The sequence below is a fragment of the Castor canadensis genome, chromosome 5 (assembly GCF_047511655.1).
Source record: "Castor canadensis chromosome 5, mCasCan1.hap1v2, whole genome shotgun sequence".
Classification (NCBI taxonomy): Eukaryota; Metazoa; Chordata; class Mammalia; order Rodentia; family Castoridae; genus Castor; species Castor canadensis.
The window spans coordinates 71,524,002-71,551,734 of NC_133390.1; the positions used below are offsets into that span (position 1 = coordinate 71,524,002).

The following is a 27,733-nucleotide window of genomic DNA, read 5'->3' on the forward strand; positions in this document are numbered from 1 at the left end:
ATAAAAGATGTGGTATCCCACACCGTCTCACATTTCTCTAAACCTGTATATTTAGTGAAAGCTTGGTCCTCTGTGGTTACAGAAGTTGAGTCATGGCACTACATGGACAGCTGAGGAACCTAAAAAAGGTAGCTCTCAGCTGGGCTGGGAGTGAGCCTGGCATGTCTTTTGAGGTGATTCTACCATGAATTCCTGATTAAGAATCACTGGCTAGAAGCAATGACTTTGGCCTTGGCTTGTGGGTGGGGTGACATTTGTGGTCAACCGAGAGTATGGTAGCTGAGCCATCTGTAGCAAGCGAAGCACCCCATGAATACTCCCCTCCCCCCGTGAGAATTCAGGGTGACCTGGGGGATATACTCACTTTCTACCAGGAGGGTCCAGCTGCAGGACACCTGGCCTTGGATATTAGAGGCCGTGCAACTGTACCTCCCACTGTCCCTGGCCCGGGCTCTCAGCAGGCAGAGGTAATGGGATCCTCCATCTTCATAAACCTCAACGACACCTTTTTGCCTCCTTACAGGGATGCCTTCCAGGAACCAGGCCACTTCAGGCTTTGGGACTCCTGAAACTGCAGCGGTAGACAACAGCGTGAGTTCCCAGGAGCTTGATGCGTACATGGGGTGGGGTTGAGGGGAGAGACCCTGACCTGGAGCTCAGGCTGAGTAGGGGCTGCCTTCTCACTTCCAAGCCTCCCTCTTCACCCCGAACCTGCAATCCAAGGAGCAAATGTCCTCTGACAGAGTCAGGGACCTAGGGGAGGAGGAAGACAAGGGTGACAGGCCAAGTCAGGTCAGTCAAGGCCAGGAAAGGGAGGAAAGAGGAGAGGAGACTCGCTGTTTGTTTTATGATGCTATGAGATGATAAGGACTTTGTCCTTTGTAGGATGGTACAAAGTAGGGCATGGGGTCACTGCTCTGTTTTATGAAGAGTGATGGGTCACTATTGAATGTCTCTCTAAAGAACTTTTCTAGATTGAGAAAAGGGGGGAGGGGTGTCTTCCTAAAGAGAAGACTCTGGAGGGTGGCTCCCTGGGGGACCTAGTCTAAGAGAGTCTATGGGAGGTGTGTTAAACATCCATGTGCTAAGGGAGGGTAGGGCCACCAACAGGCTACATTTAGAAACCGGTGACTTTAACTAGACTGACTTACCCTCACATCTGAACTTGACTACTTGATCTTCAGTGACTTCTTGGCTTTGGGGCTTGCTCTCAAATTTGGGGAATGTTGAATCCTTCTGGGTCTCAGTGGGGAATTTCCTGATAGCAACCTTGTTCACAACTTGTGGGCTTTCCAGGGCAGACTGCTTGGTGGAGAGGGTGGCTGGCTGGAATAGAGCTGGACTTTTCCTCTCTTCTCCAGAAGGAGACAGGGCCCCCAACACTGCTACTCTTGGTTCTGGCTGGACTTTTGTGGCCTGTAGGGTGATGGTGCTGGATGTCTTTTGCAGGACAGGGGACTGCAGGACCTTCCTGGGTGAGTCCCCGCATGGCTCCAGCTTGGGCTCCAACTGGCTGTTTGTGACCCAGGCTGGGGAGCCACCTTTCTGTGGGCTCGAGAAGTTCTTACTTTCAGCCATAGTCTCCAGGTTGCCCAGAGTCGGCCCCTTGGACATTCCATTGGTTACCTCCCTTCTGATGTCTGAACTGGGGGCCATTGTTCCTTTCACAAATGACCTATGTGGGGGTGGAGGGTTGGGAAGGGAAGGAGAAGGATGGACAGAAGTGTCATCTGGTTACTCCTAAGCATTACTCATCACAGGACAGATTCTAGGAATGACAAAAGCTCTCAGGTGAGGGGCAAGTAGGAACAAATTATTTCTGTCCAGCTTGCTCAGAATACCAAGACAGAGCACTACTAGGTACTTGTGCCCCTTCCCTGTCCTATGCCTTTACCCACAGCCCTGTGTATCTATACTTCTCTTCTCCCTGGGGCCACAGAGTTCAAACCAGCCAACTGACTTCCCTTGCCCACATAGCTACTCTCTAATCTATTCTACATATCAATTGTATTCAATCTTTTAAAGACATAAATTATGTCATTTGAAGCACATGGGTTTTCTAATGGCTTTCCACTCTATTAAGAGTAAATTTGGCTGGGGATGTGTGGGGATGTGGCTCAAGTGGTAGAGCAGCTGTCTAGCAAGTTCAAGACCCTGAGGTCAAACCCCAGTACTACCAAAAAAAATTTTCTTTCTTTCTTTCTTTCTTTTTTTTTTTTTCTGGTACTGGGGCTTGAACTCAAGCCCCTCAGGGCCTCAAGCTTGATAGGTGAGCACTCTACCACTTGAGCCACTGTACCAACCCTCAAAAAAATTTTTCTAAAACAAATAAATCCAGGCCTCATAAGATGCCCTTAAGTGATTTGGCTCCAGCTGCCTTTTGCCCCTCACAAGATACTATTCTGTTGCCTGCCATGCTATTGCCACATGGAGGTGCTTTGGGAGCCCCACAGGCCTGCCTCCCATTTAGGGTTTTCACATGTGTTGTCCTCTGTTTGGAACATGTTCTCCCCAAGCTTTCTTGGCCTGCTAATATTATACTTCACAGGTGTGAGCTCAAATATGGACTATCAGAAAGGGTGCCCTCAACTCTATAATCTAAATTAACGCTTCTGTCATTCTTCCTCACAGGGCACTCATGGTTGTAGTTACATTCTCATATGACTATTAAAGCCTTTCTCTATAGTAGATTGTCGGCTCACCCTGTGTACTCAGTGACTACTCTGCACATCACACCCAGGACAGGAAGCTCCTTGTGATTATAGGCTGAATGAGTGAGAGGATTCTGGCCTGGGATATTCATAAAGCTGTCCTAAGCATGGCTCACTTGGGAAGATACTGCAAGGATAGTGACAAAGATGCTGCATTGAGTGTCCAAAAGCCTCCATACTGATGCCAACCCTGATATAGAAATGGATAGAGGTTAAAACAGGAGAGCAGGCAGTCAGTTCTCCCTCCCTATATGATGGCTTGAAATCCAGGTCATTTCTGGATGATACCCTTCTTTCTTTGCTGGGCATCTCAAGGCAGAAAATGTAAAAATCACAAAGCCTAGACATACCTATTGGCATTGTCCAAACCTAGAAAAGGGAAGAACAGAGGAACAGTTAGTAGAATATTTTATATGCTGGGAGGAAAAAATGGTAAGACAACATTCCTTTCCTGTATTACAGAATTTTTGTGTCCCATGTATCTCATCACCGGGACCCATCCTTTCTCGCTGCTTATAGCCTCCTGGTGCTGGATTTCTTCAGTGAGTCTAAGAAATTCTTCCCAGTCATGGAGAACACTGTCCATGCTTTAAGGACTGCCTTTCTAACAATGGCTGGGGCACTGAAAGCAGGGACTCTATTCCCCTTCACTAAACTGAAGGAAATAAAACCAATGGAGAGACAAACTGACAAGCAAATGCACCTACTGAAAATTTCAGATCCAAACAATATAACCTACCTGTACCCCCCAGAAACAAACTGCCTAGGGTTCATTATTGACAAATACATGCTTTAAAAACAAATATAGAAAGTATACTTTTATCCTGTTCTTCTAAGAAAAAGTACACTCTATTTCTGCCTTGTTCTTTTTAAAATTTTGTCATGAAAATTCAAAAGTATTCAAAGTAGAGAGAAGGATATTGTGAACCCTGAAAGCCATCAGCAAGATTAAGGAAATAGCAACATTTCCCAAGTCCTCTGTATCCCTTTTTGTCTTGTTTTGTTTGTTTGTTTTTAAGTACTTTAAAACAAATCCCAGGCAACATATCATTTTGTCATTAAGTATATCAGGAGGGAGCGGTTTTGAAATTTAAGGCTAGGTTAAGTAAAGGAGAATGGGTAAAACCTCGCTCAGATGCTGAACGCAGCTCCTGACCTACAGTGAGTTGCATTCTTTGGTCAGGATGGGATTTCTTGTTTTAATGGTGTCCAGTGAAACAGAAAATAATGGTGTGTACTGTATGAGTAAGGATTATCTCATGAAACTTGTTTCAATTAAGTATCTTTTTTTTTTTTTTTTGGTGGTACTGGAGTTTGAACTCAGGGCCTCACTCTTGCTAGACAGGCACTCTATCACTTGAGCCACTCCACCAGCTCTCAGTTAAACATCTTTATATCCACATATATGTTCCTGGTTGCAATGTAAAGTAAGTTTCTTTCTGTTGATTGTTAAAATATTTGGGCTGAAAAGAGTGAAAGGAGCAAGGAGGGATAGTTTCTGAGAGAGGAAGGAGATATAAGAGAAAAATCACAGAAGAAAAGGGTGAGTGACCAGTTAAATTTTAGGTAGAAGTGATGGCAAGACCTTAGCAATTTTCACTCTTCCAATTGACAAGAGAAGGTGCCTGAGCAAGAAGAAAGGAGTGAATACACAACACAGGAGTGAGGTCGAGTCAAGGGACACAAATAAAGGGGAAATATGGCTTATAACCAAGTCTATGTTGCTGGCCTATTTCCCTTTCTTCTTGTTAAAGTCCCTGTCCTTGGGGAAGGATGGATACATAAGTATATGTATACACACAGATATATAATGAGCAAGAAATCTCAAGGAGGGTCCCCATCCCCATACCAGGAAGGGGTCCCTGCACCAGCCCACGCCTCATACCTGGGATGGAGAGCTCTGCTGACATGGAGGCCTTCCCTGACCCATTCGCCACCATGCATGTGTATACGCCCACATCATCCTGGGTGACATAATGGATTTCCAGGACCTGCATCCCATTCTTTTCAGACATAGATACTCGGGCACTTGGCTGCAATGGGACATTTCCCTATAGGTGGCAATAGAAAAGCTGGTTACAGAAGTCTGCTCACCTTTGGGCACTGTTGTCCTGCCTCCTCCTAGTCCTATGGGACAAACACCAGAGCCTGAACACACAACCCTCTGCTCTGAGCTGTCAGCATACTCAGGGGGCAGCCTTGGGAACATCAGAGCATCCTGCTTTGAGCTCTATGCATGTGGTATGGTGTTAAGTCCAGCTTAGAGAAGATTCATGGAAACTGTCTCAAAGGCACCCAAATTCCTTTGGAGGAGGGAATATAGGAATCCTGTATTCTTCACTTAAGTTTTTCTTTGGTGCTTTATTCTTTTTTTTTCCCCCCCAGGGTGAGTTAAAATGTGTCCTATCACTCGCTTTTATTCAGGAGTTTCTTTTCTGAAAAACTTACCCTCCCTGGCCTTGGTCCCACCTACAATTCCTCATTGTCCTGTTCTACTCCCACCACAGCCTACTGCCTCCTTCACCTGTCTTCACTTTGCTAAATGATTCACTTCACAGTACTAAATGATTTATAAAGCACTTCCACATGGAGTGTCCCAACAACATTTTGAGGTAGTTGACATTATTTCTACCTCACAGATAAGGAAACAGGGTTCCAAAAGATTAAATGACTCATCCAGAATCACATGCTTTTTGATTCAGGGAGCTGTGGCCTGAACCCTAGTATCCTAACTTCAAATTCTGCTCCCTTGAGATGTTCACTTCTGTCTGACTCAGAAGTTTTGTGAGTGTGAGCGTTATAGGAGCACTGTGATCTGAGTAGCAGAGGGAGAGTATGCAAACAGGTGCAAGAACAGGCATCACTATCAAACACACCAAGAACCACCTAAGGTTGAAGCAGAAGGAACTGATTAGGAAGACAGACTCCCACTGGTCCAAGGCTCTAACCCTGAACTCTCAGGGTCTGGGTCAGAGTCAGGACAGAAAAAAAAAACCTCACCTTGAGCCAGGTGACCTGAGGTTGGGGCCGGCCAGTGATCTTGCAGGAAAATCGCCCCATCTGTCCTTCCTTCACCACTGCTCGGCCCAGCTTTGTAGCAAACTTTGGTGGGCACTCGCCCCAGATGCTAGGACGAGTCTCCATTGCTGAAAATCTGTCCCTGGGAAGAAATCAGCAAAAAATCCAACCCTAGAAAAGGCAGCAATTCAGTCCTCTTCTCTCTGCCCCTGTCATTTCAGTCAAGGTCAGAAACCATCCAGACACTTTCTCCTGCCCCCCTCTGGAAAAATTTGGCACCAGAACCTACTTCCTCTACCTCTGGGGCATGCAGCAACACTTCATTCACTAGTCTCCTGTGCTCCTGCACACCTGAGTTCTACTGAGCTATGGCCTTATGCCTGGGTTTTTGCCAGTAGACTATGAGCCTAAATATTGCATGCAGCTTCCAGGGGTTGACTCATGGACACCTCCGCCAAGATTCTCCATGTTCTTTCTTGCCCCCTCAGCTGGCAAGATGTAGAAGCTTTGGGAAATGGACCTAAAAAACAGAGGAAGCTTGGGTTCCTGGAAGAGAGCATGGAAGGCTCTCCTCTCACCTGCTCAAGAACATCACCAAACTTTCCTTCATTGAGGAATAAACTTTCCATGTGTTGAGCCACCGTGATTTTTGGCTTATCTTTTACAGCAGCTACTGATATTGCCTCTTCTAGGTCTGCTTATTTAAATCTTTTAACTATTGCCTTAAATGTTAGCAGCTCCAGTAGGCTATAGCCACACTTCCTACTTCCTTAGCATTTTTAGCAGCTATGGCACACAGAGCTGCCAGGTCAGGAGGTGCCACAGGAATGACACATCCCATCCCACTAGACCACCACCCCTTAGTTATTATAACCTACAATGCCCAAGAAGATTCAGTCCCTAGACCTCTCCTGGTCAAGTCAGCAGGAAAAACCAACCCAACCCTTATTATGGCTTGAATATTCCAGAACTTACCCGAAAGTTTTGGAGACAATAGGCTGACCATGCTTCTTTACAGAACTCCCTGCAAGTATGAAACAGAAAGAGAGCTGAAGAGTCAGGTCTGAGCCACCAACGTGGAGCAATGAGAATTAACAATGGGGGGTGGGGGGATAGTCAGTGGTGATAATGGTTACTCCTGACGAGCAAGTTCTGAGTCACTGTGGGCACTAGGCTAGGCCCCTTATACATATTATCATGCGAATTTCTTGCAGTAACTTAATGAGTTGGCACTAATACTATCCTATTTTTTTCATAGATGAGAAAAATGAGATTCAGAGAAGTTAAGTCATCCATGCAAGGACAGACCCAGGAATAGTGCAGGAATTCACCAGGTCTACCAGGTTCTAAAACACTTGATTACTGTGCTGAGCCATGAGGTATCACACTAGACCTTCCAATGTGGAGGTCCCCTGTGGTGATCCAGGATCTGCCCAGAACATGACCCAGCATAAGGGAGGGAGGGAGATGCCTGTACACATTTCTGACAACATCTATTCATGACTGACACAATCAACAAACACTCTGTTCTTCCATGAATGGCTCAGTAAAAGACAACAAGCTGAAGTGCAGCAGGACGATCACTGTAGATGAGCAACTGTGCAGCCAGTACTTTCCCTGAGTCTGCAGTGCTGCCCTGCTGGGCACCACCAGCCCTGAGTGAGAAGTTACCATACCAGGTGCTGCTGATCCTGGGTGAGCTGTTGCCATGTTGGGGAGGGGGCAGTTAAACAGCAAACCCCGAGAGACAGCTGGGGTAAGCATCTTTTATCCAGCTGCTGCTGGGGGAGGGATAATTCATAAAGTGATCAGGAAATAACTACGCAGTAGTGTGGTTTTTTGTTTTTTGTTTTTTAGAGGCATTGGTAGGTAGAAGGAGGGGAAATTTTTGAGATAGTGATCACCCTGGTAGTTACTGTGCCACAACAAGGAAATATTTATAAAACCCTACCCAAGGCACACAGGGAAAGAGCAGAAGTCAGGCTTTGATATGAGCAGGTGGTTGGTGTGGAGGATTTGCAGGGGGTTTACTGGAAAAGGGTGAAATTCTTTAAATTCCCTCCTCAGTCACACTTATATGACTGCATAGGACATAGGATGGAGGGGCAAGACCATGGCTGAGTATTTCCCTCAGCCACACCTGGTTTGAGGTTTCATCAGAATTTTCATGAAGTGATTAGTAACAAATACCCACATCCCAGTCAAGTTGTGGCTTCCTATGACTGGTGATTACTACATAGGATTTCTGTTTAAATAACTACTCAGTGAATTGGGCCTACTTTTCATTCCACCATGTGATTTGGTTCTTGTCATTCCATTCTCTGTTCAAGGTTCAAACAAATGCTAAACTGATAAAAGGAGAAACTGTTCTGGAAAGGCACAACCAACATAACAGTCAAAATGCTGGGCTCCTCACACACTGCTGGAGGAAGTGCAGACTGCCCAGTCCTTCTGGAAAGACTTTGAGCGAGTAAAAATCAAAAGCTGTAAGATGCTCTTCTCTTGGGCCAGTGCCTTGCTTTCTATGACTCCACTGAAAGAGACAATGCTAAAAGGAGAAATGAATGTTTACAGAGCTGCACACTTTGGTCTTCTCTGTAATGGGAAAAATTGGAAATAATGTAGATGTTGCACAGTAAAAAAGAAGTGGTTAAATAAGATGTACAATTATGCTTTATTCTGCTTCTAAATTATGTTTAAGAATAGATGAAACAGGCTGAAGGTGTAGCTCAGTGAGAGAGCACTAATCTAGCATGTGTGAGACCCTGGGTTTGACTCCCAGCATTGTGAAAAAACAAAAAGAATAGTTGAACCATACAGAATTATGTTAAGTCTTACTTGCTGCCCAGCACACTCCAAATAGGCACTCCACAGAGCCCTAACTGGACCACCACCTTGCCAAACTCAATGGTCGGTCCTCTGTCCCTACCCCCTCTAGGATTTTTAGTAGCATTTGGCACTGGGCGCTCTCCTTCAAAGCATTTTCTCTTCTAGACGCTCTACCAGGTTGAGCTTTTACCAGGTTGCTTTTACAGGGTTGCTCTCCTCCCTCCACCATCTTCTCCCCCTCAGACTCTGCGTGCTGGAGTGGGGTGAGGGCTGGGTCTGTGCCCTCTGCTCCAGGTCCTCTACTCTCCCGGGAGGTCTCAGGTGGCCAACCACTCTAACATCATTTTCACGTTGATGACCAAAGCTATATTCCTACTGCGGATATTTTGTGTGTGTGTGTGTGAGTGGTACTGGGGCCACTCAATCAGCCCAATTTTCATTTGTGATAGGGTTTTTTGAGATGGGGTCTCACAAACTATTTGCCCTGGCTGGCCTCGAACTCTGACCCTCTGAGTTCTGCCTCCTTAATAGCTAGGATTACAGGTATGAGCCACCGGTGCCCATCCTGGGGATACTTATTTACTCATCAGAAGCATCCAGGACAATTCCAGCACACTGTAGGTATTCAAATCTTTGGTAAATAGATGAAGATTATGAAAAGAAAGCAGCACAAAAATTATTCAATGTGACCCAAATTAGGTACAAATAAAATGCTCACACACAGGAAAGTGAGCGGAAAAAAAGACATCAAATGTTATTAACAGTGATTGTTTTGGGGTGGTAGGCTTCTCAGTCATTTATAAGTTTTAGAAAATACGGCTCTATTTTCAAAAACTTATAAATACAATGATTAAAAAACCAAAACATAATCTAATTACAAAAAAAGGAGAGAGAGAGAAAAAATAAGCTACAAAATCAAATCTGGCACCAGGGCTTCTTATGCATGCTCTGTACCAACAGCATAGTCCATTCCCAGCCAGTAAGTCTCTCACCTAACGTAGTTTACTGCACTTACCACTCATCTCATCTCATCTTAAAGATTCGATAAAAATCTGATCAACTGGTGGATAAACAAAATGTGGTCTATCCAAAACAATGAAATAATCATCAGTCATAAAAAGGAATAAAGTTCTGCTAGATGCTACAACATGGATGAGCCCTGAAAGAGTATGTCAAATGAAGAAAGCTAGACACAAAAGTCTGCGTATTTGTATGATCGCATGTACATGAAATATGCAGAACATGTAAATCCATAGAGAAAGTAGGTGGTCAATAGTTGACAGGGCCTGGGAGAAGAGGGAGAGAAAACTCAGTGGGTATGGGATCTCCGTTTGGAATAACACTGAGGATTACTTAAGGACGATGAACAGCACACCTCACGATAGGTATAAGCAGCTGGGCCTGGAGACACTTGCCTGCAATCCCAGAACTCTGGAGGCTGATGCAGGGTTGTGAGTTCTAGACAATGGGGGGGGCTACATAATGAGATTCAGATCAGTCTCAGTTACCTAATGAAACCCTAACTCAAAACACTAAAAACAAAACCAAAAGAAAAAAGAAAAGTTAAGAGAGTAAATTTTATGTTTTTACCAAAATGAAAAAAGCAGACCAAACATTTAGAAACTTCTTGGGAGCCGAACATCTTAATCCAAAGGCTAAAATTCTTTTATTCCTTACAAAAAAAAAAAAAAGCATTTCTCCCACAGATAGCAAAGAATGCTGTTTAGAGGTACTTCTATGTCAGTGCAAAAACAACTTATGATATGTTCCAAAGGTAATGCATAAAGCAGTCAGTTAAAAGCAGAACTGAGGAATGCTTATTTTAATGTGAGTTAACATCAGAGAATTTATATCCAAACAGAGAATTTAGGCTAAAGTAACTGATAGGGTCTATTTATAGGAAAAAATTTTAAGTTACAAATTGTCAGATAAGACAAAATTAATTTTGCAAAAGTATGAAAATCTGGCAGACCAGTAAGGCTATGCCAAAAAAAAAAAAAAAAGTAGGAAGAGGATTCAGGTAGAATGCCAAAAATAGAAGGGTGAATTAAGAAGGCTGGTGAAGACAGGACCAAGTTGGCAAGGAAACGAAAAGATGAAGACTCTGAAGGTATTTTAACCACTCAGATTAGATTTTTGAAGGATGAGAAAAAGAGAGTGTTAGCAGGTTTTAGGAGTGAAAAGTTCAACAGAAGAGGGACTAAAACTAAATTTGCCACCTTTTATCAAAGGATATAGAAAGACCGAATCAACATAGAGTAAGCACAGTGCTCAAAAAATTAGTAATGTGGTTAAGACCGAAAGGAGGAGAAATGCTTCTAAAAACATGTGGTGATATAATTTATCATGCAAATAGAGGCTCTTATCACTGAGAGAGATATAATTAGTAACTAAGCCAAGGCAACAGGGTAAATCCAGGGTGTCCCAGGCGCAAACCGGGGAGAAGTCACCCAACTTGAGTCAACTTCAAAGTGTCTTTTAAGGATTGCTCAAAATAGCAGTTTTGCACTCTACCAGAACAAAAGTCCACTTTTTATAGCACGTATTTAGTCATTTTTCTATGCCATCCTGAACTGAAGTTCACTGCTAATCACCAATGCATATGGTTTCAAGAAGAAAATAAATGGGATGCTAAACTAAAATATTAAGGAGACATGGAAAGAAAGTCAATTATGATCCTCTGTATTTCAGTATGTAACTGCTCAAGAATGGATGACTGCTTCAACAGACAAATGCTCAGATATATTGGATGACAATGAAATGGTCAGATATTTACATCAATTTGTAACACACGTTTCGATTTAAAAATAAATGATAAGTCAGGCTTGGTGGCTCAGGCATTTAATCCCAGCTACTTTGGGAGGTGGAGATCGATTGGAGAGATCACATCTCAAGGTCAGCTTGGGAAAAAGGCTTATGAGACCTCATTTCAACCAATAAAAAGTGGGGTGTGATAGCATGCGCCTGTCATCCCAGCTACATGGGAAGCATCAGTAGGAAGATCTTGATCCAGGCTGGTGGCATAAGCACAACTCTATCTTTTTGTTTTGTTTTTACTTTTTTTTAATTTTCATTGCTTTGTTTTATTTATTTATTTATTTATATTTTTTTATTATTCATATGTGCATACAATGCTTGGGTCATTTCTTCCCCCTGCCCCTACCCCCTTCCTTACCACCCACTCCACCCCCTCCCTCTCCTCCCCATCCCCTCAATACCTGGCAGAAACTATTTTGCCCTTATCTCTAATTTTGTTGAAGACAGAGTATAAGCAATAATAGGAAGGAACAAGGGTTTTTGCTAGTTGAGATAGGATAGTTATACAGGGAGTTGACTCACATTAATTTCCTGTGCACGTGTGTTACCTTCTAGGTTAATTCTTTTTGATCTAACCTTTTCTCTAGTTCCTGGTCCCCTTTTCCTATTGGCCTCAGTTGCTTTTAAAGTATCTGCTTTAGTTTCTTTGCATTAAGGGCAGCAAATGCTAGCTAATTTTTTAGGTGTCTTACCTATCCTCACACCTCCCTTGAGCACAAGACCCTATCTTAAACACAGCTAAAGCAAAAATGGCTGGGACACAGCTCAGGTGACAGACCACCTGCCATGCAAGTACAATGACCTGAGTTCAAATTCTTGCACACCAAAAAAAGTGAATGACACAAAAATCATACTGCACAAGTAGTACAGAAAACAAAAGAGTGTTAGAATAACATACAATAAAGAAGGAAGAAAACAACTTTAAAAGAAGAAAACCTCACGCCTGTAATCCTAGCTACTTGGGAAGCTGAGATCAGAAGAACTGCAGTCAGAGGCAAGCCTGGGTAAAAAGTTCCATCTCCAAAATAACCACATCAAAATGGACTGGAGGCATGACTCAAGTGGTAGAGCACCTGCATTGCAAGTGTGAAGCCTTGAATTCAAACTCCAGTTACTCCCGCCCCTCCCCAACACAAAGATCATATAGTGAGACAAACTAGAAACCACTGACATGTAGAAAATGAAGAAAAGAGATGACCTTAAGTGTGATGTCAAAACAATTCTGTTTTATACCATGGGATCAAGTAGTAAAAAGTTACCACAGGAATCTTATTTATGTCTTAAAATCTCACCAGCCCTTGAAACGACATTCTCTGAATGACTTGAACACAGGAACAGTAAATGAAAGACAAAACAGAAGCTATGTGTTGGGCTGTAACCCCAAAGAAATAACTTCAATATAGAACCTTTTCAGAACATAGATTTATCACTGTATCCCAAAGTTTTAAAAAGATAGGTGAGATGACAAAATCTACTGAGACAAAATATGGCATATAACATATCCCTCACCCTAATTTAATACTGTTCAGTTCTAAATCTCTTGGGTTGTCAAGTGTCCTCTGATCCATATTTCCAGGGCAACAGTACAGGGCGATAGTGTAATGACTGCATTATGTATAATCATACAAACTAATTATATATGCTGTTCTTCACTTAGTAGAAAATATGCACAGAATAAATTTTTCAACAATTTTGAAGCCATAACTTCATTCCTTTTATGGTTTCCTCTACATAATGAGCATTTCTTAAATTATTTGGCCTATTTTTGCAGCTTCTTGAAAGCCTCTTTTGTGTTAATGAAGACTATGTTATATGTTTACGGTGTGCTGTCCTGGCGGGGCTATGAGGGTCTGGGAGAATTCTCCTCGGGAAGCAGCCCCTGAGCCCCCAGTGCTGGCCCACTAAATGCTACAGAGGCCAGCAGCAACCCGAACCACAGGGAAGCCAAAAGGTCCCCATGGATCTCTTAGCACCCTCTAGAGAGTGCTACTGTCCCCACTCACAACCACTGGCTTAAGAAAAGCTCTGGAGAAACACCAGGATCAGAGCTTCTGGTTGGATATTAAATGTGACATTTAAGAAAAAAAAGAGAGTTGGGAAATAAAGGTTGCAACTAAAGGTCACTGAAATTGTTCCACAGGGATACCATTTTTGCAGAAATTATGTTTCTCCTCTTTTGAAAGCACCAGCCTTTCTCTTGAGGGTCACATTTTATTCTAGCTTTTACTATACATACCAGTGTTCTTGTTGAAGCTCTACCTAATGCCTTATGCCTAATCAGAATTGAATCAGTATCTCAGTACAGATGAGTCCCCAAGAGAGTCACATGGGCAGTCAACACACATTTACTGAGCTCCACTGTGGCCCAAACCCAATACGGGTCAGTCCGTGTGTTAGGGTCCCAGCATTGGCCAGTTAGAAACTGATTAAAAGACACACATCTTTGCTCTTATGGAGTGTGTGGTTTAGTGGGAGAAGAATAACATTTAAAAATACTTACTTGTGCAATTTAAACACAAATGAGTTGGAGAATAAAGACTGCTGAGAACTGAATGCTTTGGAATAGCAAGCACCTAACCTAGCGCCCTAGGGGTGGTCAGGGAGGGAGGCCATCCCCAAAGCAGTGATATTGGAATTGAGGCCAGAGGAGAAGCAGGATTTCCCGTTTGAAAGGGGACAGAAGCACAGGCCATAGCTCAGGTGAGAGAGGGCTTAGTATGTTGAGAGAACTTGAAGGTCTGTGTGGCTGGAAGTTAGTAGGCAAGGAAGGGGGTGGGAGAAGTAAAGAGCAAACACTGCAGGGCCTTGCAGAGGATTGTGAATCTTAGTTCAACGGCAACAGCAAAGCATTGGAAGATTCAAAGGGAGGGAGTGATAAAACCTGTGTGGGTTTAAATATTTATCACTACTATGGTTTTGAACTCAGGGCCTTGCACTTGGACTTGCAAGGCAGGTGCTCTACCACTTGAGCCACGCCACCGAGCCCTTTTTGCTTTAGTTATTTTTCAAATAGGGTCTTGTGTTTTCACTCAGGTCAGCCTGGGTCTTGATCCTCCTATTTATGCCTCTCATGTTGCTGAGATGACAGGTATTTGCTACCATGCCTGGCTTAAAATATATTTTAAATAGTAATGTGGACACTGGAGCAGGGATGAGTGGAAGTAAGAAGACCAGTGGGGACTTCTGCAACAGGTAAGTGATGATGATGGCAGCCAGGACCTGCATGGTGACAGTGGGGATGGAATGACATGGACAAATGAGAACTATGTAGGAGTTGGCACAGCAGGACCTGGTGGCATCTGCTGTATGGATGAGAAGAAAGCATTTGGGAGAGACTGAGGTTGCTTAGCTGCCCTACTATTTAAGGAGCTGTGTCTTCTCAGTGGCAACCAAAGTCAAATCACAAATGTTAAAGGGTTTCTGCCAGGGGCTGCCTGTCTTGTATAAAAGGAATTTAGTCCTATAGAAACTGTTGATACTATAGTCTCTACCCACGCAGGAAACTGTGGGGTTCACTGCTGTAACCCATTCTTGCTAGAATGTAGACATGCTCATTGTTCTTACACCAAGGTTCTCAACCACAAGTACATCCCTCCATGGAGACTAAGGAAGCCATCCAAGGCACCAAATAGACATTTCAGGAGTTCTGAGGGAGACAAACTATTCCTGGTAATCCATGGGTAAAACAGTCATGTGGTTCAAAGGAGAAACTACATGAGGTTTTGCTTTAAAGGGGGATAGTTCAAATTGCTGCCAGTGATTTCCTAATCATTTCACCTAAGTATCCCATAGAGGAAGCTAGATACTCAGCACAGACAAAGTAACATATTTCCTTTAAAGTCTTCTTTCAGAAGCCAAGGCATCCCAGCTCACTTATCTAGTCAGACAAGGCAAGGGCGGCACATGGAAAAGTTACCTTAGGCATAGATCTGAAGCAATTAATTGCACCAATAAGCAAACCATTTTTGTTGGGGATTATGCAAAATAGTGTATCAAAGACCAACAAACCATGCATGGTGGTGCACGACTTTAATCTCAACACTAGGGAGGCCAAGGCAGGAGATGATTTGAGGCCAGCCCAGGCTACATAGGAAGATCATGTCTCAAAAGAAGGAGGAGGATATGAGGGCAATCTGGCTTGTGACATCTGTCACCCCATTGATCACCAGGTTTGGTGTGGCTGATCTGGCTGGCTAGGCGCGCGTCCCCTTCCTCCCTCACCACTCCATGTGCGTCCCTCCCAGAGCTGTGCGCTTGGTCGAAGAAGTCCCCGATAGAGAAGGACTGTTCTTTGGTCAAAGGTGTACCAGTATTTGTGCTTCCCTCTAGAACCTCCAAAAAACAAGCTGTCAAAAGGAGGAGGAGGAGCAGAAGGAGGAGGAAGTGGAGAGAGAGGAGTGGGGGAGGGGAGAAAGGGTGAGGGGAGAAAGAAGGGGAGGGAAGAAAGAAGAGGAGGTGAGGGGAGAAAGAAGGATGAGGAGGAAGAGGAGGAGAAGACAAAAAACTGAAAATAAAAAGGAAGAAGAATACTTGTAATAAACCCATGTGCTCAGAAAACAAAGGTGAAAAGAATCCACCAGACAAAAATGAGTACATAGTGTGTACCTCTAGCTGCAGCTGAGGGGAGCAGTGCATCTAGCTAGTGGGTGCAGGGTACAGTACAGAAATGGAAAAGGAACCATAGTGGGGAGAATGATATTCCAGTCAGCTCACACTCAGCCCTATGCACCAGACCTCAAGAACAGAATGAAACCAAGTAATTTGCCACTGAACTCTTGAGTGTACCAAGTCAGTGGGAATTCTGCCAAGGCAGCCTCAACACACAACTATTTCACAGCAAAGAGACCATTGGGGCCAAAAGCATAACTCTCATTCTGCCACATTTATATTATTAACTTTGATGAGACAGAAAAGGACAAAAACTCAGAGCATTTCAAGATTCTGCTTGGATTTAAAAAATAGGGCTCATGTCCCTAAAAAAAAGAAGTCATCGGGGAGCTTTATGGATTGGACAGTTTTATAAAGAACGTAAGTGGGAAATGTAATTACAGGTCTTACAGAATGATAGGAAAGTTTGATAAAGGACAAAAGAACTAACAGAATAACAAAAGGAGGCTATGACAGACATCGTGGAAAGGCAACAGTTTAGGTTTAGTAAAGCTCAGCCAACACAAATAGGCATGGGCTTAAAGTCACCCATAGCCCAACAATGATGAAAGGGACCCAAGAATTCTGCCCTTGGAAAAAGGTAGTGGCCAAAATAATAATACTAATAAAGATAGCACAGCAGCACTTTCTACAAATGCAAAATTGTTCAAGAATGTGGTGATCCCCAGGGCCACTCTTTTCCCTTATCCCACAACATAGGATTACTCCCCCTTCTGCTGTCACATTCTAGGTGGCCTGCCTGCTGACCTCCTCTCTCTCATAGAGGAGGTTAGTTTTGCATGACAGGGGTTTCATGGGGGTACAGAGAGCAGTGGCCTTGGCACTAGGGACAGCAGGGTTAGGGAGGAGCAGAGCTTGGAGAGGGAATGGGCAGGAGGTCTGGAATTAGGAATAGGACAGCTGGGCAGACTGCTCCCACCCAGTTTGTGTTTTCAGAAGCCCTCCACATGGTGGCACACACCTGTAATCTCAGCACCTGGAAGGCTGATGAAGGATGATTTTGAGTCCCAGGCCTGAACTAAATCTCTCTCTCTCTCTCTCTCTTTTCTTTCTTTTTTGATGACAAGGTCTTGTTATCTTCTTATGTAGCTCAGGTTGGCCTTAAACTCACTATGTAGCCCAGGCTGACCTCAAACTCAAGATCTTCCTGCCTCTGCCTCCTGAATGCTGGGATTACAAGCATGCACCACCATGCCTGGCTCTAGGCTGACTCTCTTCCCCTTGTAATTGAATCTCTCCTTGCTACTCCATGTGTGGCTTGTGACTAGCAGCAGGGCATCATGTGGGGCTGGGTGGAACTGCAGACTCTCAGGCCCAGCTATGGAATCAACATCTGAGTGTTAGCAAGATTCCCCAGGTGATGTGTGTGCACAGGTGTTTGCACTACCCAATCCTGTAATATAGTTAAGACCTGGGCCTGCAGTTTGGCTTTCACTGGCTCCTGAGCAAATGTCCATCCTGAAAGTTAGCCCTCTACTACCAAAAGTGACATAAGTGGCTCTCTGGTCCCTCAAATACAAAGGGCCTTCTCAGATTCAGACCACAAATGTTCCCCACCATGTATGGGGAACACTCACCATTTGGGCACCTCCCCTAAGTATACCCTACACTGCAGGCTCACTCTGAGGGTACGCTGGCCCAGGACTACTGGCCCACCTTGTTCATCCCTGTGGTTTCTCTCACCTTGCTTATCTCTATTCAAATGGGAGCTTCTAGATCTGCACTGACCAAAACAGTGGTTATTGAACACTTGAAGTGTAGCTCCTCTGAGTTGAGATGTGCTATATGAATAATTTTATATTGCTCATACATTGAAATCATATTTTAGATATATTGGGCACAGTAAAATATTTCATTAAAATTAATTTCACCTGATTTTTAAGGCATGGATATTAGCAAACCTAGGATTGTCTATGTGGCTTTATATCTCTGCTGCAGAACAGATTTCTGGCCCCTCCACAGAGAGGAAGTTCCCTGGGGCAAACGCACAACTCTTCCTTGCTCTGTACCAAGTCTCGGTGGCCAACCCTCTGGAAGTGGCAGGGGTCAGAGCTGGCTTCCAAGGGGCTCAGACCATGGCTATTTCCTACTGCATAAGGCCCTGTATAACTGCATGGTTCTGACACTAAAGTGCTTATTCTCATTGGGGTACTGCATGCTTCTTGGCTCTCTGATTTCTGAATTTGAAGTCAGGAGAGGTTGCTTTCTTTTTTTGCAGACTTCCCTGTGTAAGTAGCTCTAAGGACGTTCACCTTAGCTCAGATAATTTCAAGGCCACTACTTCCTGGGTGCCCAGTATTTGCCAGTGACTGTGTTTATCCTTATATCACCCTGTGGGGCAGCCATGAGCTCCAACTTACAGCAAAGGAAATAAGGTTCAGAATTGTTCATTTTCCCATAGCTAGAAATCAGTAGAACTAAAATTCAATCCAAGGTCATTTGATTTTCTTCTCATTGCACAATGCTGCCTTCAAAACTTGACCATTAAAGGGCTAAAAGGTAAAATATGAACTGCAGTCTTAATCTAAGATCTCTACTTACCTTACTTTCCAGATAAGTGTAGGAAGCACAGCACAGAGAGTACGAGGGAAAGCAGGTAGGCAGCTAGGTTCCCTTTATCAAAGGGAATTGCCTAAGGTCTTTGAGATAGCAGAATGCACACAGGCCACTCACACTAAGAAAGGCCACTGCCATGAGGCCATTCTCCATCTCCTAGGGTTAAAAGGCATAACACATCCTAAATGCCTGAACCTATCTCCCCCAACTAAAACCAAACTAAAGGGGAGAAGCAGGGTCAAGAGTCTGAGCCTTCTGCCATTCTTCTGTAGCTGTCTCACCTCATTTGCTTTTCTTGGCCATGACCTACTGAAAATGTTTCCAATTGAGGAAGACTATAGAAAGTGGAGAGATCTCCCATGCTCATGGATTGGTAGAATCAACATAGTAAAAATGTCTATACTCCCAAAAGTAATCTACATGTTTAATGCAATTCCCATCAAAATTCCAATGACATTCATCAAAGAGATTGAAAAATCTACTGTTAAATTTATATGGAAACACAAGAGGCCACGAATAGCCAAGGCAATACTCAGTCAAAAGAACAATGCAGGAGGTATCACAATACCTGACTTCAAACTATATTACAAAGCAATAATAATAAAAACAGCATGGTACTGGCACAAAAACAGACATGAAGACCAGTGGAACAGAATAGAGGATCCAGATATGAAGCCACACAACTATAAGCAACTTATCTTTGACAAAGGAGCTAAAAATATACGATGGAGAAATAGCAGCCTCTTCAACAAAAACTGCTGGGAAAACTGGTTAGCAGTCTGCAAAAAACTGAAACTAGATCCATGTATATCACCCTATACCAAGATTAACTCAAAATGGATCAAGGATCTTAATATCAGACCCCAAACTCTTAAGTTGATACAAGAAAGAGTAGGAAATACTCTGGAGTCAGTAGGTATAGGTAAGAACTTTCTCAATGAAACCCCAGCAGCACAGCAACTAAGAGATAGCATAGATAAATGGGACCTCATAAAACTAAAAAGCTTCTGTTCATCAAAAGAAATGGTCTCTAAACTGAAGAGAACACCCACAGAGTGGGAGAAAATATTTGCCAATTATACATCAGACAAAGGACTGATAACCAGAATATATAGGGAACTTAAAAAACTAAATTCTCCCAAAACTAATGAACCAATAAAGAAATGGGCATGTGAACTAAACAGAACTTTCTCAAAAGAAGAAATTCAAATGGCCAGAAAACACATGAAAAAATGCTCACCATCTCTAGCAATAAAGGAAATGCAAATTAAAACCACGCTAAGATTCCACCTCACCCCTGTTAGAATAGCCATCATCAGCAACACCACCAACAACAGGTGTTGGCGAGGATGCGGGGAAAAAGGAACCCTCTTACACTGTTGGTGGGAATGTAGACTAGTACAACCACTCTGGAAAAAAATTTGGAGGCTACTTAAAAAGCTGGACATCGATCTACCATTTGATCCAGCAATACCACTCTTGGGGGTATACCCAAAAGACTGTTACTCCAGAGGCACCTGCACATCCATGTTTATTGCGGCACTATTCACAATAGCCAAGTTATGGAAACAGCCAAGATGCCCCAGCACTGACGAATGGATTAAGAAAATGTGGTATCTATACACAATGGAATTTTATGCAGCCATGAAGAAGAACGAAATGTTATCATTCGCTGGTAAATGGATGGAATTGGAGAAAATCATTCTGAGTGAGGTTAGCCTGGCTCAAAAGACCAAAAATCGTATGTTCTCCCTCATATGTGGACATTAGATCAAGGGCAAACACAACAAGGGGATTGGACTATGAGCACATGATAAAAGCGAGAGCACACAAGGGAGGGGTGAGGATAGGTAAGACACCTAAAAAACTAGCTAGCATTTGTTGCCCTTAATGCAGAGAAACTAAAGCAGATACCTTAAAGCAACTGAGGCCAATAGGAAAAGGGGACCAGGAACTAGAGAAAAGATTAGATTAAAAAGAATTAACCTAGAAGGTAACACCCACGCACAGGAAATCAATGTGAGTCAATGCCCTGTATAGCTATCCTTATCTCAACCAGCAAAACCCCTTGTTCCTTCCTATTATTGCTTATACTCTCTCTACAACAAAATTAGAGATAAGGGCAAAATAGTTTCTGCTGGGTATTGAGGGGGGGAGCGGGAGGGGGTGGAGTGGGTGGTAAGGGAGGGGGTGGGGGCAGGGGGGAGAAATAAACCAAGCCTTGTATGCACATATGAATAATAAAAGAAAAATGAAAAAAAAAAAAAGAAAATGTTTCCACTTAGTTGAGACATCAGATCCAACTTCCTGAACAATGGGAATGGAAAAAAGGTTTTTGCCTTTTTTTTTGCCTCACCTAGATTTTATATACCTCTCCTGCACTCCTATTATACCCCAGTCTTCCCTTAACATGGATCATAGAAAATAAGGGCTAACAAAGTGTGGAGTTCACACCCTTTGTTCTGCAGAGGTTTCAATCACACAGAAGTTGGGATCTGGACTTTGGATCTTGACTCCTAACTCAATGCTCTCTCCATTCCTAGCTCCAATCAGGGAAACATTAAGGGGCCAGAGTAATTTTTGTTTGTGGGCCTTAACTCAAAACTTGGACATTGAAAAACACATAACATAGGGGAGAACAGAACACCAGAATGGCAGCCATAAGGTCCATCCTGAGATTCTGACAAATGGTCAACTTTCCATCTGGAATGTCCTAGCCACAGGCACTGGAATTAAAATGACTAAGTCACTTAGTAAAAGAACTGAAGGAAAGCATCCAAACTATGCATACTGTGCTCTGTGAAACAGCCTGGCTGCTTCCCATGGTGTGGGGAATGAAGGAAATCAGGGCAAAGAGTGGCCATTAGCCCAGGTGCACCTTGCCCCTTCTGGAACCTTCCCTGAATACCTTAACTGTCCAACTACAGCCCACACACACAGAGTTCCTTGGACACAAGGTTGGGAGGACAGGCTTCGGAAAGAGGGTTAAGTGAGTTTGACCCCTTGGTTTATAAGTTCTTAGAAATGGTGGGAAGGGTCAAGGGAAACCTGTCTTACATCTGAGAGGCTGGCAGACCCCTTGTCCTTCCAGGCATCAGAACTTTTAGCACTGACTAGTGATCCAACTGGAGATGTTCTCTGCAGTGGAGTGGTTTTACATGTCAGGAAGATATATCAGTGGCCCCAAAACCAGTTTAACTTATGGTCAAATGTTTCTCCTAGAAGTTTTAGAATTAATAGGATTTGTGTGTTTGTGTGTGTGTGTGTATGTATAGAGGGGTTAAAAAAAATGGAATAACTAATCAATGTTAACACATTGGTGTGCTTATCTCCTGGATACTTTTTTGAGTTACGTGACATTTTTGTAGCATGCACATATTACTTCATGATGATGCTAATGAGATCAAATGTTGCTCACTCTCCAGAATTTCAGTATTGACCTGTGCAGGGATGTTCCAGGTGCTGGGGATGTGACAGTGGACAGGAGGAAGGCCCATGGCTCCACAATGCCCATGCACTGGGGGGTGCAAGGACTAACAGAGCATGAGAGAGAAAAACCCGAGAAGAACAAACAAGAGAGGGTGAGTTGACAGTCAAGGGTTGGATGGTCAGAAGGAGACATTAAGGCAGAGGCCTGAAGGATGTGAGGATGAGTCAGGTGAAGGGCTGCAGGAAGAGGTTTTCTTCAGGCAGGGAACACAAGGTAGAGTCCTGAGGCCTTATTAAGGGGTAGCAAGGGGGCTGGCATTGCTTGGATGGGGTGAACAGATAAGGAGGGGTGGGAGTTTGTTGGCACGACATTGGGTCCAATTTCAGTCTTGGTGTGGTGGAAGCCATAGGAAGGCTTGAGAGGAGAAGAGTTATTCTTACTGTGATGCTTCCCTAGTTCACAGGTCCCTGTGAACACGTCTCCCATGAGACTGGACATCCTGAGTCCAGCGTGTTTTCTCCTCTAAGTCCCTCCACTTTTGGGACAGGCATCGGAGGGCTTTGCCTCCTGGGACTTACCTTCCACTGTCAGCTCCACTGTCACCTGACGGGCACCACCGCCATTGCTGGCTTCACAGGTATACTTTCCTCTGTCCTCCTCACAGACAGCATGAATCACAAGGCTGAAAGTTCCTCGGACGCCACAGTCCAGCAGGAAGCGGCCCCCGCTGGTGATGGGTTGCCCATTTCTATGCCATGTTATCTGGGGCTCTGGGTAACCCCGGACCTTAAAGAAAAATAAAAAAGAAGGAAGGCATGAGTACTCACTGTGTGCCAGTATGGTTCTGAGTGCCTGACATGAATTAACTCATTTAATTTTCACAACAACCTCCAAGTAGATACTTCTTTCATCCCCATTTTACAGATGAGGAAACTGAGTTACAGACAGTTTGGGTAATTTCCTAAGATCTTGGAGGTACAAAGTGACGGAGTCAAGCATCCTGGCTTCAAAGCCCATGACACACGTGCCTTTCAAGCCCAGTGGCAAATTGGAATCACAGAGGAGGGAGCTGAAAGAATGTGAGTCCCAGCCCCCACTCTAGACCAATGGAGGGAGTGGGCATGGGCTTTCTACACCAGGGCTTCTCACTCTAACATGCCAACGAATCTCTTGGGGGGTCCTGTTAAATTGCACGGTCTGCTTGCACAGGTCCAGGTGGGGCTCACAGTTCTGCAGCTGGGATGAGCTCTCAGATGCAGGATGCTGCTGATGCCTGAACCTGGCCTGGAGGAGTGAGGCCTGGACACTCACTGCCCAGTGTGGGGGCCACCGGCCAACGTAGCAGAGGAGCACTTGGAATGTGGTGGCGAGGCTGACTGCACTATGAGTGTACCTTACACAATGGGTTTTAAAGACAGTGCAAAAAAAGTGTACAAAAGATCGTGATCGTTAAAAAAATACTGATTACATGTTGCAAAAGTAGCATTTTTGATACTCTAGGTTAGATAAATCATTAAGATTAATGTCACCCACCTCTCCCTACTGTTTTCCTGTGGCTACTGGAAAAGCAGGGGTTACTTGTGCACCCCCTCCCGCCCCCCTCCCGTGGCACCGCTGGGGTGGCTGCTGCTCCTGGGGCAGCACTGTACTGACGCTCTGCCTTTCTCTGACAGTTAGTCAGCAGCTGGCATCTGCTGAGTGGTCGGCACCTTTCTAAGCGCTAAGCTCACCTGAGCCTCAGAGCAACTTGTTCAGAGAGAAGACAGCTTTCTAAAGAGGGGAAACGCAAAGATAAGTTCCAAGAAAAGAATCCCCTTGGAGGTTCAGGAAAAAAGGTTTCCAAGGGCCGTGGAACACCTGAAACTCAACAGGACCCTCTGAATGGACTCATCTTTGGAGGAGCAGGGCGTGGCCCACCTCACCAATGCACAAAGGACCCAGAACTGGGTGACTTCAGCACAGAAGACACCAGAGTTCTTAGAGGCGGAAGGTGTTTGCGTTACAAAATAGAATCGGCAACGGTTTTCATCCGTGCATTTAGCCACTCTCTCAGGGCCAGCGAGAACAGATGCTGTGGAAGTGAAAGCAAAAGTCACTGCATGACCCCATCTCCATTTACAAAGAAAGCACTCAGTGACCTCACCCTTTCCCAGGAAAGGTGGAGGAGTGATATTATTTGGGCATATTACGCATGTGCACACTGCCTGAGCATCCACACGCAGTTCCTTCTGTAAGCACACTAAGGGAAGAAAGCAAAACACTGTGTTAACAGCAGCAGTAGCTGTCTTTCATTTTCTTTTTTGTTATGCTGGGGATTGAACCCAGGGCCTTGCACAAGTATTCTTCCATTGGGCTATACTCCCAACCCCACATTTGTCTTTGTACTATGCTTGGTCTCCTTCCCAGGTGTTCTACTCCCACCAATCTTTAGTCTGCATTCTCAGTGGCCAGGATACAAACTTCTTCCTAAGCAAAAAAGCCTGAAATTGCAGTGAAAACCCATTAATCTCTCTTTGGTTATCCCATTAAAATCACGCCTTCAGTGTCAGTTTATAAATCTCACACAACCTGCTTCTCCAGCCTCACTAATGTGTGGTCAGGCATCAGTGAAAAAGAAACAAAAACAAAACTCCAATTAACGTTACCTATCTTCTTTGGAATTTCTAGAAACAAAAATCTTCTTATAAAAATCAAAACTATATTCAAAACAGAGATGTTACTTGAGAGGAAATTCTGTCATTTTGAAGTTGAGTCCCCCAAACTCAAGTCAACAGTGCCTGAAGCCACTGAGGTCTCCCCAGAGTAAGTGTTTCACGCCTTAGGTTGACAAAGGGTAAAGGAGACCATATCTGTTGAGTATATGAGGCCTCAGAGCTACACTATGAAACCAAGTGTGAGTGGTGACTGTCTCTGAGGGTGGCTCTCCTCTTTCCCTTTTAGTTAACTATTAATCCCTGATATTTCTGCAAATAACACACTTGCCCTTTGTAAAATAGAAAAAAAATTAAATAAAAAAATGTGTTCCTTTTCACTCACGTAGCTCTATAAAGAATGTATAGCACACTCGTTAATTTGTTGAGACCCTTAAGGTATTTAAATCTAGCAATGGAAATAAAAGAATTATTCAAATGAGCATTGTGCATGTTGGAAGGTGACACATGTCATACACCCATATAAAATTATGTCACCCTGTGGCCTTGGCACAAATACTCACATGAAGGAGCATCAGAACAACTACCCTGTTAAAGCATTCTTCCCCAAAGTTTCAGAAAACAAGCTTCCTACAAAAGGAAGCCCCAAGGGAGGCTGTCATGCAGTAAACTTGCAAGCCATCCTTATCTTCACCTGCACCCTGTTAGGCAGGGCTCACCCACTCTCCTGAAGATGATCCTAGGCCTCCTGTCAGCTTCACAAAGAAGGCGTTCCCAGCACTGTGACCACAAGGAGATAAATCATTAACAGCACCCAACCTTCCCCAGCATTCCAGTAGTAAGCACGCTGGTCCCCTGCAGCAGGCAGGGGACCTGGCCCACAGGCTTTGGGGTATCAATGATTAACTGGGGACATTGCCAGCATTCCAGACCTCAGGGACATGATTACTCAGTCTTTTTCTCTTTTCTCCTCACTGTCTACATATCCCTCAAAGTTTCCTCTGAAATCCCCTATTAAAACAAAACACAGTAGTTTCAAATATGCTGAAACTGGCACCACTTAATAAAGTTGCAGTTTTCAAGTGATACTTTTATAGCCTTTGGATCTGAAGTGAAGGCAGGAATTCTGTGACCTTGCTCAATTCCAAGGTCTGAATGATTTGCAAAGTCAATACTTGGCCTCCCAGTATGGGAAGAATTTGTTCAAGTACTACATCACCTAAAAAGTGTTCAGCTTCAAGTACATTCCTTTTTACTGTTTGCCCACTGCAAGGAGTTCCTGAGTAGGGAAGGCAGGGCCTGATTCATAACTGCCCTGTCCCCTGGGACACCTTATCTGCCGTCATCACCAGCCTTCAATTAAGAAGCCACACCTGTAGTCGGGCATGGTGGAGCGTGTTTGTAATTCCAGCCACTTGGGAGGCAGAAGCAGGAAGATTGAAACTTTGAAGCCAATGCAGGCAAAATTAGTGAAACCCAGTCTCAAAAACAAACAAAAAAACAAAATGGCTGGGGGTGTGGCTCAAGTTTGAAGCCCTGGTTTCAATCTCCAGTACCATAAAGAAGAAGAAGAAAAAAAAGAAGCCAAAGTCAGGATCTTCAGCAAGAGCACAGTAAAAATCCATGGATACTTTAGTTTTCAGAGAATAATCTTATTTGACTCTTGCAACACTATGAGCAAGTGCTTAGGTTGGGTTTCCCTGAGAGAGATGTTCCCTGACTGGGAACACTTACTAACCCCAAGGGCAGCTGGGAACAGGCCAGATGACAGGAACCTGGGTGAGACACCACAGGTGCTGTGCATCCATGACAGCACAGTGGAGCTGAGAAGACTGGAGAAGCAGATGGTTAACCAGTGATCTCACATGGCAGATTAAGTGACACATTTAGGACCATGATTTTGGTCTCCAAGTTGAGTGGTTGCCTCCAGACCTCATTGTAAATTCCTGTCTTTGGTGAGACAGTTGTATAGAACCAAAGTGATGATGAGTGTCTATCTCTCCCAGCTCCTCAGCCTCTTAGGTGGTAAAGCAGTATCTGCTCCCCCACTTTTGGAAAATGCCAAAGAGTTCACAGGAGATGTGGTCACACCATCAGTGGGTCTCAGCTGTTCCCTCGATGCACAGTAAGACAGGGTTTGGACTGCATGGGCCTACAGCACCCCAAGGAAAGTCAGGGTAGTACAGAGAGGACAGTGTGAGAGACAGACCTGAGCACCTGGGCCTGGCCTGAGCTCCTAGCCTCTTTGGGCTATAATTCCTTCCTTTCATTGAAGAGAAAATTGCTCTGGTTTCTAGGGTTCCTTCCATCTCTGAAGTATTATGGTTTTAATGGTGACCCACTTAGTTCTTGGAGAAGGTTCTTTCCTCTCCCTTCCTTTCTCCTCTGGGTCTAACCCACAGCCTTGGTGCCCTCTAATCCTCCACATAAGAAAACCAAGTGACCACAAAGAGGAATGGTCATGAACATGAAGAGGCAGCCCTTAGTTTTCACCATAATGAGTTTTTGGAAACAGCCCCAGAGAGGGTCATTCTGAGGAGAATCATATTTTTGCCACAGTAACCACATTTAATTGGAGGTTGTGTTCTTGAACAGAAGCCCAGTATTGAATAAATCAAGGGCATAACCAACAACTTGTCATAAAAATAAAGACAGAGTAGCCATAACCCCTATAATAATTTTAAATAGTAAAACTGTATTCCAGCTCCATAAAATGTCCTCAAAATGCCTTTAAAGAAAATGGGGGCTCCTCTGGGTATGTGGATGGTTAAGGAGAAAGTGGGGCTGCTGCTACTCCAATCTGTCTCACTTGAGAAACATTTTTAGAACCTGGTGTTGTTTTGAAATTCTCTCAGTGACTAAAGGAGACTATTCTCAAGGGCTCCAGACCCTTTTACTGTTCTCTGAAATGTTCAGGGCTCTCGACCCATCCCTCCTTGTTCAGGATCACTGCCTCAGCCTGAGCCCAGAGCACTGGCATGGTCTTTGTCCCCACAACCTCTTCAAGAGTCCAAGCCACACATCAGCCACTATGCCTGAGCATGGTTCGTGAT

The 27,733-nt window shown here is 44.0% G+C and overlaps 1 protein-coding gene across 5 annotated transcripts in view; it reads right to left on the bottom strand.

The window, feature by feature from the left end:
- Mylk (myosin light chain kinase) overlaps positions 1-27,733 on the bottom strand; it is a 257,786-nt gene that overhangs the window by 116,386 nt on the left and 113,667 nt on the right. For all 5 annotated transcript variants that reach the window (XM_074073297.1, XM_074073298.1, XM_074073299.1 and 2 more), the window contains exons 3-9: positions 22,608-22,815; positions 6,705-6,753; positions 5,712-5,871; positions 4,597-4,762; positions 3,062-3,080; positions 1,152-1,675; positions 365-571 (exon numbers count right to left, since the gene is read on the bottom strand). In XM_074073297.1, coding sequence (XP_073929398.1) covers positions 365-571; positions 1,152-1,675; positions 3,062-3,080; positions 4,597-4,762; positions 5,712-5,871; positions 6,705-6,753; positions 22,608-22,815 — 1,333 coding nt within the window. The remainder of the gene's footprint in view (positions 1-364; positions 572-1,151; positions 1,676-3,061; positions 3,081-4,596; positions 4,763-5,711; positions 5,872-6,704; positions 6,754-22,607; positions 22,816-27,733) is intronic.